This window comes from Lasioglossum baleicum, chromosome 17 (assembly GCF_051020765.1).
Source record: "Lasioglossum baleicum chromosome 17, iyLasBale1, whole genome shotgun sequence".
Classification (NCBI taxonomy): domain Eukaryota; kingdom Metazoa; phylum Arthropoda; class Insecta; order Hymenoptera; family Halictidae; genus Lasioglossum; species Lasioglossum baleicum.
Genome location: NC_134945.1, coordinates 7745955 through 7758379, shown reverse-complemented (window position 1 = coordinate 7758379; position 12425 = coordinate 7745955). Strand labels below are relative to the sequence as shown.

Below are 12425 nucleotides of genomic sequence, written 5' to 3'. Positions count from 1 at the left end.
TGTGAGAAGGAATAGCTGCGAGTACAATTGTATAGAATTTCGGGGAAAACTTGGAAGAGGGAGGGTTGCCGGAGGATTACCGAAGATATCCTACCGTCTTAAAGGAAAGCTATCGGTAGTTTACCTAAACGAACCGTGAAGCTGTAGAGACCTTTTTTCGTGCCTTGCACAGCGGGCCCGTAGACCCGCTCGAAATTTATGACCCGCTTTTTCGCGCCGCGCACAGTGGGGTATTTGGCCCGAAAAAGTGGAAAAAATTCGATTTCTAAATTTTTGCGTATGGGGCATAAAATTTTTGTTGTTCGTTGTAGTTAAAGGTCTGCAGAATAAGGCTGCAAAATTATTTTTTCTATTTGTACACCCGTGAAGTAGTAAACTTCATCGAAAGTCGAGAGATTTTAAGGCGCGTTTGGCGTTCTTAAACAGTCTCTAAGACAGCGTCTGTTCATTGGCGATTTTCAAGTGTTTGAAGGAAAATTCTGTAAATTCTTGTATTACAAATTTCGGATCACGAATAATAGATACAAAATTTGTAATTAGTTACTCGAAGATATAGATACACAGGGGACCACCTGTAGCGGTATTTTCGAATACCTCGAAACCATTCTGCACTTCGCAATCATAACTTAAATTGTGTTTCTTTTTTTCCAATTACAGAAAGTGGACAGCGAAAGTCGACAGCGCGAACTGCATCAATTCTTTAAGTTGAAAATAAATGTAGACAATTAAAAAATGTTTTTGGTTAAACTTTTCATTAAAACTCGAAGCAATAAGTATTTACCGAACAAAACGATTATAGATGCGGGATTCGTTTCGTGGTCAGAAGATTCCCAGCCGTATACATATATATGTACTTGTTTTGTTAACGACTACCCAATCTCTAAAAAATTATAAAAAAATTAAGAACGGTTGCTTCAATAATATCCAAGTACTGAATCTTTATAAAACTGGAGTCTCTAACACTTCAATACAAAACATGCATTTTCTTGGAATTTTTGGAAGTTTTCAATTTTTTAAGGGGGCCGTCTCCTAGCAGATGCCGGTCGCGCGTGAACACTCACACACCGCTAGAGTACACTCACACACCGCTAGACCACGTATACGTACGCGAGAATTGCTAGGATCAGGGAAATGCGTTCTGATTTCTCGATAATGCAAAGACGGGGGTTTTTATTAGTCAAAATCGCTAGATAAAAGATCAATCTAGTGCGCTGTTTGCTTCAAAAGTCGTTCTTTTACGTTTCCGAGCAATGATTTTGCAATATTCGGCTGCATGTTGCCCGTCGCATGTTGCCCGTTAGATGGCGCTGCAGTCACGCCGGCGTACTAGCCTCTCCGACGGGCAACATGCAGCCGAATATTGCAAAATCATTGCTCGGAAACGTAAAAGAACGACTTTTGAAGCAAACAGCGCACTAGATTGATCTTTTATCTAGCGATTTTGACTAATGAAAACCCCCGTCTTTGCATTATCGAGAAATCAGAACGCATTTCCCTGATCCTAGCAATTCTCGCGTACGTATACGTGGTCTAGCGGTGTGTGAGTGTACTCTAGCGGTGTGTGAGTGTTCACGCGCGACCGTCATCTGCTAGGAGACGGCCCCCTTAAAACATGTTTCCATAATCCGAAAAATATGAAAACACCATTACTGTCGTACTAAGACGTTGGCGTTTACTTGGTAGTGTAAATTGGAGAGTTGAAATTGAAATTGAAGTTGAAAATGAAGTTGAAGTGGTGATATTAAAATTGAAGTTGAAATGGAGAAATTGATGTTGAAATTGAAATTGAAGTTGAAATGGAAAAATTGATGTGGGTCATGAAATTGAAGAGTTGAAATTAACGAATTGAAATTGAAAAATTAAAGTTGAAATTGAAAGATTAAAGTTGAAATTGGAAAATTGTAGTTGAAAATGAAGGCCAGAATCGTCGCGCATGCGCGAAAACAGCGCCCCTGATCCACTGATGCCAGAATCGTTGTACATACAGTTTAATGTCTTTATTGGTCTTTATTCTTATGAAATATGCTTTACAAAATATGTTTCGCGTGTAATTAGTAGATTGGTGCTATCACCCTTTTTACATTAAAATACAGTGCGTGCAGAGCTTAACATAAATGCCCACTTTGTAATGAAAATGCTCGAAATTAGTACTATTGCGTATTTTGGTTTTGTTGACTGTTAGGTGCGCTGCACTCCAGTTAGCTACTATGTATACTTAAACCACGCCTTAACAGTCAAGTTAAAAAATCGATCTCATCAGTATTACCAGCCCTTATAGAAATATACTGCGATCAGTCTAGAAGGACTAACGACCTCAGGGAATCTTCAGGATGCATCTCCAGCAGCACGGTTACTCCAAAATTAAATGGCACCGCGATTCCACCATCCAGAACTAAACTACCATCGAAGCACTGCGACCTAACTGTTAGTTTCTTACAGAACCCACGAGAATTCAAACATTTTGGTACTGGCCAGATATCGGACACTATCATGTCTCTCACGGTATAACATAGTTTCAATTCCTCTGAAATATAAAACAGTTAGAGTTCAGTTTCGAGACTCGTTGTTGCGCAGAACGCTTACCTGGATGAAGATGGAGGGTATCGTTAAAAGCAGAGCAAATTCTCTGAATTTCTTCTGTGCTGAATTGTTTCTTCTCGTCAGCAACATTAATTATTTCCCGTACTATTTGCGGATTAACACTGTTTATTGACTTGTACCAAGATGTCGATCCGGTTCCTGTGCTGACGCACAATCCTGAGCTTTTCACGGTGTGGTGCTTTTCATTGTCGTCGAGTTTGATCAGCAAGTCGCTTGTTCTCGCAGACAGTGTCTCTGCTATGAAAACCTAGTTTAAGGAAAGTGTTAAACTCTGCTGCCTCCTTTATCTGCTAATAGCTGTTAACTGTTTGTGTTAGTATTAGTATATAGTTATCTAATGCTTTAAACCAAGTATGGTTTACGTAGCATATACAATACATGAACATATTAACATATTACATAATAGGTTAATGCGCAACTTAACCCTTTATCTACTGGTAGTCTATTAATAGGCTTTACAATAATTGTGCTGTACCAAATGGACGTTTGAAAATCTTCTTCTCCTAGGAGGTGAGCGGGGTGCAGGGAGGCACGTAGAAGATCCCCTTTTTCGGTTTTCCGCTTATATCTCGGAAACTATGCATCCTACCGATAAGACCATTCCATACAAAATTAAAGCTGATAAAATGTGCCGCAAGACTGATTCGATTCAGTTTTTCGCTATCTTGCATAGTTCCCGAGATATCCGTGCTCAAAGTTCACTAATTGTGAAAAAGAAGAGCCTTATTTGACTAGCTATCTTTTCAGCACAATTAGTGAACTTTGAGCGCAGATATCTCGGAAACAATGCGAGATAGCGAAAAACTAAATGCAATCAATCTTGTGGCATATTTTGTCAGCTTTAATTTTGTATAGAATGATCTTATCGCCAGGACGCATTGTTCCCGAGATATAAGCGGAAAACCGAAAAAGGTGACCTTCTACGTGCCCCCCCCCCCCCGCACCGCGCTCACCTCCTAGCAGTGGGGACTTTTGGGTACGTGTGAAATCGAGACTTACTTCGTTCAATGCTAACCAGGGTAAACGTCTCTCTTTCGGTAAGTTGTTGGAAGTTGGCTTCTCCGAGTTCATGTAAAATCTGAAAATGAAACAGTACGAATTTAAACAGTATTTCAGACTGTGTTGTACAAATGAATCGCTGAATTTCATTACTTTCCCCCGGCAACAATACGGCCTTTCTCGTGCGTGTGGAACGGAGAATCCCAGATGTCATCGCCGTGCAACGTGGTTCGAATTCTTCTCCTCATTAAGACTCGGTAATGTCCTGCTTCCAGCATTTCAAAAATCTCGGGTATCCTGGTTGTATATTTTGGAGCCAGCAAGAGAAATCCTTCCGATCTCTCCGGATACGAATTGATACCAATTATCGGTTTCTTGTCGTCGAATATTAAATTAGACGCCAATAGAAACGTGCCATCTCCTCCAATCGGAAGAATCAAGTCGGCCCAGGTGAAACTCGATTGATCAAGATTTTGCCTGTATGATTAATTAGCTTAATTAGCTGGAGGAATACGAAATGTTACCGTAAGTGACAATCAACGTTACCTGTTTACTACTCTGTACTCTATGTTCTTCTTCTTTAGAAAGTTGATCACTTGATTCTGAATGTTTAAAGTTGCATTGTGGACGGCTACCATGTTCTCATAGTCGGAACCTCTTTCCAGGAGCTTTTTCTTCAGCTCCGACTCGCTCAGGTCAGGTTCTCGTAATTTTTCGAAAAAATAACGGGAAAATTTACCCACGATGAGCACCCGCTTTGGTACGAAGCTCGATTCATTCCGGAGAAATTGTCGGAGGCCAGTGGAAACATTTTGTTTGCACGGATGGAGGAACTTTAGGGCTTCTGTAATGAAGACGTGACTGTTATTCTCATAGTATGTGCAAATGTGAATGGACCTTCAAGCTCGCATGAACCTATAGCTCATAAACAACCCCCCCCCCCCCATGAACTCCACCCCCCCGAAGCGACGCTTGGCGGCGATGGTTGCATTTAGAATCATAACTGTCGATTTGAATCATATTGCTAGTCGTACCTTGAGAACAAACTGCTTCGAAAGTGAAAGAAAATTTTCTTCAACTTCAAAAATGAGCGATAGTTCAGGTAAGTCGAATGTTTAATATTCGTATAAGTAGAAGAATATCCCCGAAACCTACGGGTAGGGGCTAAATAAATTATAATAACTAAAAGAATGGTTACCCAGCCAACCAAAAATCCAAATTTGGTCGACCTCCTGTGCGCGCATATGCCGAGCTAGTGTCATCCGTAGGACTAGGGCCACTGATCAGTGATGCCAGAGCTGTGGTACTGTGGTACTAAACCATACCCCCACCATAGCCTACTATTGCCCCTCCGTCGTGTTCCAACGCGCCCGCGCGCTACACTCACCAGCGTACCTCTACGAATACAATAGAGTGATACGCTGGTGAGTGTAGCGCGCGGGCGCGTTGGAAAACAACGTAGGGGCAATAGTAGGCTATGGTGGGGGTATGGTTTAGTACCACAGTACCACAGCCTTGACATCAGTGCCAGTGATGTCAGAGCTGTGGTACTGTGGTACTAAACCATACCCCCACCATAGCCTACTATTGCCCCTACGTTGTTTTCCAACGCGCCCGCGCGCTACACTCACCAGCGTATCACTCTATTGTATTCGTAGAGGTACGCTGGTGAGTGTAGCGCGCGGGCGCGTTGGAACACGACGGAGGGGCAATAGTAGGCTATGGTGGGGGTATGGTTTAGTACCACAGTACCACAGCCTTGGCATCAGTGGACTAGGGTTTGGACATGGGCATGAGGTCGGCATCAGGTCGGCACGAATCGGCTGAATGTGCCTTTGTGGCAGCACTGTCGCACTGATGTGGCGCATGCCGAATGGCAGCACCGTCGCACCGATGTGGCTGGCGAATATCGATATACGATCGTATATATCAAACGATATATACGATAACGATCGTTTTACAGGGCAGCACCGTCAGCGAGGGTAGGTGGCACTAATGTTGCAGACAGTGGCAGATGACGGCGAAGTAAATTTCTATCGTACCAAATATACAGCACTTGTCCCTTTTATTCTCATTCATTCTCGACAATTCGAAATACCCATACAAATTTTATTTAGTTCTTATATTTGTTATTGTGCTGCCCTGTAAAACGATATTCGGCATGCGCTACATCAGTGCGACCGTGCTGCCACAAAGGCACATTCAGCCGATTCGTGCCGACCTGATGCCGACCTCATGCCCATGTCCAAACCTAATCTTGTTATAAATATTCATTGTTTAATCTAATTACTTATGTATTAAGGGGGTAGTCTACCCTCGATTTGTAACTAGAAAGGAACTAGAATCTTACTAGAAAAATGGCTCGAAACATGGGTTCGCGCGCTGTCGGTTTTCGTCCTTATTTGAGCAAAGTTTGGGCTGAGTGAGGGCTTATTCTAAAGAGGAAGGTTAAACACACTGCGCTCTGGTTACGAGGTTAACGAGATTATGTTTATAACTAATAATATGAGGGCCGAAAGTAGAGAAAAAGTCTAGGAAAATAACCAGCAGATTTCAATGCATTTTTCTGTCTCCAAAAGACTTTATGACTTATGAGATAACCAGAGCGCAGCGCGTTGAACCTTCCTCTTTAGAATGAGCCCTCACCCAGCCCAAACTTTGCTCAAATAAGGACAAAAACCGACAGCGCGCAGACCCACTTTTTCGGACCCAAAATCTGGTAAGATTCTAGTTATTTGCTAGATATTTGCTATTTACTAGGATCTTACTAGATTTTGGGTCCGAAAAAGTGGGTCTGCGCGCTGTCGGTTTTTGTCCTTATTTGAGCAAAGTTTTTTTTTAATTCACAAAAAATTTGGTGCCCCAAATGGTTTCTTGCACCCAGGCCCCTTTATAGAGAAGGCCGGCCCTGATTTCACTACATGTACATATTTACAGTGACTCGGATTAATATTCGGACGCACTAAAAAAGGCGATAACTTTTTTAATATTGTTCTATACGATATCAATTTTTTTGGGAAGCTAGAGCAATTAGTTTACTACAGGATTTGAAAAAGAATTTCTTCAAAAATTGCAATTGTTCGGGACAGTAGAAATTGTAATACTAAAAGTTGTATTTTACTACTTTTTTATGTGGGCCTGTATTGAAAATTTAAAAAATACGTTTTGCAGATCTGTGTCAATTAGTAAGAATACGTAGATTTATTAGAGGCCGAAAATGTGAAAATCTGAAATTATTACCATCTTTAAATCTGTTTGTATTTAATAATTATTAATCTGTTTATTTAATCGACACATATCTGCAAAACGTTTTTTTGAAATTTTCAATATAGGCCCACGTAAAAAAGTTGTACAATACAACTTTCAGTATTTGTTCTAAAATTCCGATCAATTGCAATTTTTGAAAAAAATGTTTTCCACATCGTGTAGGTAACTAATTACTCTAACCTCCCAAAAAAATTTAAATAGTACAGTACGATATTAAAAAAGTTGTCGTCTTTTTTAGAGCGTCCGAATATTAATTCGAGTCACGCGAGTAAGTACCTCAATATTATTTATGCTTCTATTTTCCAATACTATTGTAGCAAACAGTTTCTCAACTCTCTGTCGTGCATGAAGAGATGTCGCTATGTACAACTAGTTGCAACTTGCAACAAGTTCAGGACGGTATTGCATGATTGCAATTGCAGCAACTATATGTGCCATGGGTGCCCATAAGATGTTGTTTCTATCCTTACACCTTGTCCGTGGTACGATTAATATCGTTCAATTTATCCCGCAATGTATTTTCCCAACCTGTACCTTGCGAATTGTGATCAATATTCATCTCTGATACGAATAAAGTCCCGGTACAATACACCGCTATAAAGTACATAAAAAAAATCCTGGTCCCGAAACGATCCAAAAGCATGGGGAAAATATGCGCTCGGAGAACACTGACGTTCCGAGGACACGATCACAAGTTGTGTTTTGTTTATCTAGTGTTCAATCGAGCTAGCTGACGACGCGGATCGTTGAAAGAATTCGGCGAGATTTCAAATTTACTTACTGGCAGTTCTACGAAGATGGCTGAACGTCGTCATGGCATCCTGCTCGCAAGACTCACGTGAGAATGGTGCATACTAAATTATGCTAGAATACAAACATTGAACGGCTCCGAACGTTTCTAACCTCTCCACCGGCGAAAATACTGGATACTGCACATGTCACCGCACATATTAGTTGCGCGTTCCGCGAATGGCGTGACGGACATTTATCGTCGAGTGAGATAGGAGTGCCAGTATGGCGGCCGCGGAAAATATGAATGCTTATCATCTTTATTTTACTCGGAGAGAGAATAACATTCATTAGTCCGAAGGAATTATTAAAATACAAATCAACGAATAAATACTAAAATACCGCATGCACAGAGGATACGCATTTTATCGACGGTCGGAGCAGCAATACGGCGGCCGCGGGAAATCAAAAACTTTATTCTATTTACCTAGAAAAAGAAAATCCATCTAGTGTCCCTTAAAAAGTATTGAAAATTTAGAATGCATATCGAAGAAAATCAAAATGGCCGTCGATACCGCGTAAATCGTTCAAGATAATCGTCTATTTTTATCGCTGTAGAAAAACGTTTCTGTATCGCACATAATCAATAAAACAGAAGTTCAACTTGAATCCCTCTTTAAGCGGAATTTTACCCAGATAGCATACGACGTCTTAAGGACGTCCATTTTACGCCTATTTTAAGTTTGAAAGTCTTGCGTCCTCAGAAGACTCTTTAACGTTTACGTCTGGTTTTTATATACCCATAATATTATTTGTTTGAGTTAGTGTTTTTGCTTCAATTTCAATTTTTCGATCTCAACTCTTCAATTTTTCAAATTTCAATTTCAACATCAATTTCAACTCTTCAATTTTTCAAATTTTGATTTCAACATCAATTTCAAGTTCAATTTCTACTCTTCTATTTCAACTTCAACTCTTCAATTTCAACTCTTCGGGGTTTCAACTTCAATTTTTCAAATTTCAACTTCAATTTCCATTTCAACTTCAATTTTTCAATTTTGACCTCAATTTCAACTTCGTCTTCAATTTTGCATTTCAACTCTTCGATTCTAACTTCAATTTTGACTTCAATTTCAACTTCTTTGATTTCAACTTCAATTTCAACTCTTCGATTTCAACTTCAACTCTTCAATTTCAACTTGAATTTTTATTATTTTTATAGTGATTTAATTGCAATTGTTGTTTTTATTACACTTTTTATGTCAATTCCACATGCGTTCTTCTGATAAAGCTAGGTTTAACTTTAAACTCGTTTTTGTCGATATCTATTTTTACTCTTCCCTTTTTTTAATTTAATTAACATTTATGGACCTTTAAGACTACTTAGGGACGTCTGGAAGACCTCTCGAATATCGTACGACCGTCTAATAAAGACGATCGTCTTCTAGACATCAAACAGACGTACCGTTATCTAACACAAGACGTTCAGGAGACGTTCGGGGCATCTTTAAGACGTCTGAATGTCCAAAACTGCAGACGTCTTTAAAACGTCTTTGTGCTATCTGGGTACTATTGTACAAAATGGCGTGAAATCAATAATAAACTCTAGAAATAAAAATGCTACGTCGATCGGCAACCGAGCGACTCGAATAACTCACAGAAAAAAGATTTCACTGTACAGATACACGCTTCGCTTACACTTTATTAATTCATTTGCAATACATTAATTAAGTCTGTTTAAATAGCATCGAGGCTACCTAACGTACGCCTTCGTTTTATACTATAGACAATCATCTAGCTTAAACGCACACATACTTTTCGCACACATGCTCTCACAATTCTGTCTTTTCGACAGCTACTCTCTCTCTCTCTCGCTCGCTCTCTCTTTCTCTCTCGCTCTCGTTCTTCGTCTTTCATTCGTTCTTTCTTTCGTTCTCTCGTGCCCACTTTTTCTCTCCCTCTCTCTCTCGCTCTCATTCTCTTATCTCATTTACGCGTAAATTTCCTCCGTTTCTCTTTAATTCTGTTCCATTATCGATATCATTTATCGTTATTGTTATTACCATTGTCATTATCATTATATCATATAATATACCATAAGATCGACGTTAAAAACTAAAATTCGTATAAAAAGCGTCGTTATTCATACTAACAATGTAACTGTACTATTTAAATAATAATTGAACCTTAAAAAATTATTTGTTCTTGTTGGTGGTGGTGGTGGTGGTAGTAGTGGTGGTGTGTTTTTCTGAATGTATGAAGAGATGTCTAATGCATCGGCTATAATACGAGGGGTGCAAGGCGTGCATAAAGTGACGTACACATTTTTCACGCGTACTCTCTCTCTCTTTCTCTGTCTCGCTCGCTCGCTCGCTTTCTAACCTCTCGCAGTATCCCTCTTTCGGACAAAAACGTGTGTAGGATCCGACAAAAACATCCGGTGAGATCGCGAAATGCCCCGATGTCGCGCTCTCGCGATTATAAATCATAGTTGTACCCAACCTAAGCCGTGTGGCGCCGTGTTTATCCTAATTCGTTCTTCTCCCCGCGCAAAAACAATATGGACGCGTGTGTTCGTTCGATGCAGTGTTCCGATATCGCGCACCGTTTTTCGTACGATGGATGGCCGCTAGAGGCGCTGCGCGGAGAAAACAGTAACGTATCTATGACGACGAGGTAGTGGAGCCCTGCGCCCTGCGCCTCGAGACAGTTATATTGGCGCGGAAGTACGCGGAAACAATCTGTTCCGGACAGAAAAGCTTCAGGACGCGTCCTACAAGTTACAAAATATACAGAAATGCACACGTTATACATTCATTTTCCAGAATCAAATCATACAAATCTTTTCAAATTCTGCGGGGTGCTCAATGTACCCCGTTTTATCGAGAAGCTTACGTTACTGAGGCTGCGAGCGCCTCTAGCGGCCATCCATCGTACGAAAAACAAGAGGAGGACGATCGAATGCGAGAAACCGAAAGATATACAACCCGTCGAATAAAATCGAGCCGCCTAAATCAACTAAACGCGATCGCAGCTTTCAAAAAAGAGACGCGCGCGCGTTTTACTCGTTACGATCTCACCGGACACGGATGGTCCTTCGACTCGCGGAAAGAGTGCACTCGTTACAACCCCAGTCCACAGCGCACCCTGCAGCGTTCGATAATCGTCGTTTTTTATCTCGTAAATCGTTTCACGCGGCATTTTTTTTTTAATAATCTAGCTAATACTTTTACATACTACGAATGTTTAGCACAATCACTACGGCCGAACCTATTTCTCATTCTCGCTTTCGCTCATGCTCTCTCTGTCTCTCTTTCACTCTCTCTCTTTCGCTCCGGATCTCTTTAATCTTCGTCATAATATAACTATCCGCTATTACGAGCAATAATGTACATCAATTACATAAAAAACAAGATATCATCGTTAACGATTTCTCTTAGTCGATCGGTTGTTGTTCGCGCGATGGTCACACTTACACAGAAGGTACCGGGCGGGTTAATTCGAAACTCCCGTGAAATTACTACCGACACCTCGTTCTCCTGTTCCGTGGCTCTTTGTGTCTCTTACAACACCCTAAACGCACGATACATTTCTAGGTTAGCTTTTGCAAAAATCTGCCGCCTGAATGTCTCGTCCTGCGTGGGTACACTGCGCGAAAAATGTACGGTTTACCATTAAGTCCTACAGTCGAAAAACTCTTGAACATCGCTTATTCTTCTTTCTTTTTTAAATTCTCTCACGTTCACGAACAATATAATTCCCTTAATCGTTACGTCGACGACCGCCATTGTCCGAAAACCGGCTAAAATTCGGCAAACGCCCTCTCTCTCGGATAAAATCGCTCTTCTCGGGAGAGAACAGAAAACGCCGTTTCCCTTTGTTTCTTTAAAACCCCCTCGTTAAAAGCGACTGCCATTCGACGGCTCGACGAGTGTTTTAATTGAACCCCTTAAGTATTGCTTTGTCTTCCGCGCGGAGAGGATCGGTTTCGTTGAAGGAAAGCTGCTACACAAGAATCTCTGGATCCTGTTGCGATCTCGCGCGCTAGCCTACGGATTCGCTCTCGTTAATGAGGAAGTTCACGTCCTCGGCAGTGAATAGAAAAACAATGCACTCGAGCTGCAGTGCATGGATCACGGCAAACACAAATTTCAAGGGAACGCGCTCGAACCCTGGAGCAACTCGAATGTAAATAGTCCGCGAGACCTTTCCCTGTTCAATCTAGTGACTCTACGGATAAAAGAACAAAGGGAACCGAATTACAATGAAAGATTCGACGAGTTTACTTTACTCTGCGTCAGAGAAATGTTACCCTTAGTCTCGCGCGCGCGCGGGCAAACAGCTGACTCGAAACGTGTGTTGGTGAGTGTTGCAAAATGTTCTCGTGTGACGTGACTATCTATATATATATATAGTATACATATACACTATATTCATGATTTATACATTCATATACAGGGTGAGGCGCCAGAAACAGGCCACCTGAATAACTCGGCTGATATTGGTGTTAGGAAGAAATGCATCAGATGGAACTTGCTTGGTTTCGAGGAGGCATTAATCTGATGTTAGTAGCTTTTTTGTAGGTGGACGCGTAAAGTACATATGAAGTATTAATTTTTTTTTAATGGAATGTGGTATTTTTTTATACATCAATCGATGCAGCTGGACATTCGTTATAAAAAAGTACTAAACTATGTATGTCGAAAAGTTAGTAGTTCAGGAGATATTTCAATGTAAATAACTCTAAAACGCCATTACTGTCGTATTAAGACGTTAGCGTTTACTTGCTAGTGTAAATTGAAGAGTTGAAATTGAAATTGCAAAATTGA

General features: G+C 40.8%; 1 protein-coding gene across 2 annotated transcripts; it reads right to left on the bottom strand.

Annotated features, from left to right (window-relative positions):
- Positions 1 to 1530: 1530 nt before the first annotated feature.
- Positions 1531 to 7828, bottom strand: LOC143217576 (NAD kinase 2, mitochondrial). 2 transcript variants are annotated; one of them, XM_076442026.1, is made up of 6 exons: positions 4799 to 4877; positions 4147 to 4444; positions 3754 to 4077; positions 3601 to 3679; positions 2584 to 2848; positions 1531 to 2524 (listed from the first exon to the last, which is right to left on the bottom strand). In XM_076442026.1, exons 1-6 carry the CDS (start codon positions 4860 to 4862, stop codon positions 2292 to 2294), a joined length of 1263 nt encoding a protein of 420 aa, XP_076298141.1. In that variant the 5' UTR covers positions 4863 to 4877; the 3' UTR covers positions 1531 to 2291. The 2 variants fall into 2 exon arrangements, with proteins under 2 accessions (XP_076298141.1, XP_076298142.1); XM_076442027.1 differs by lacking the exon at positions 4799 to 4877 and adding an exon at positions 7649 to 7828 and having other exon boundaries at positions 1562 to 2524.
- Between the last annotated feature and the right edge of the window lie 4597 nt (positions 7829 to 12425).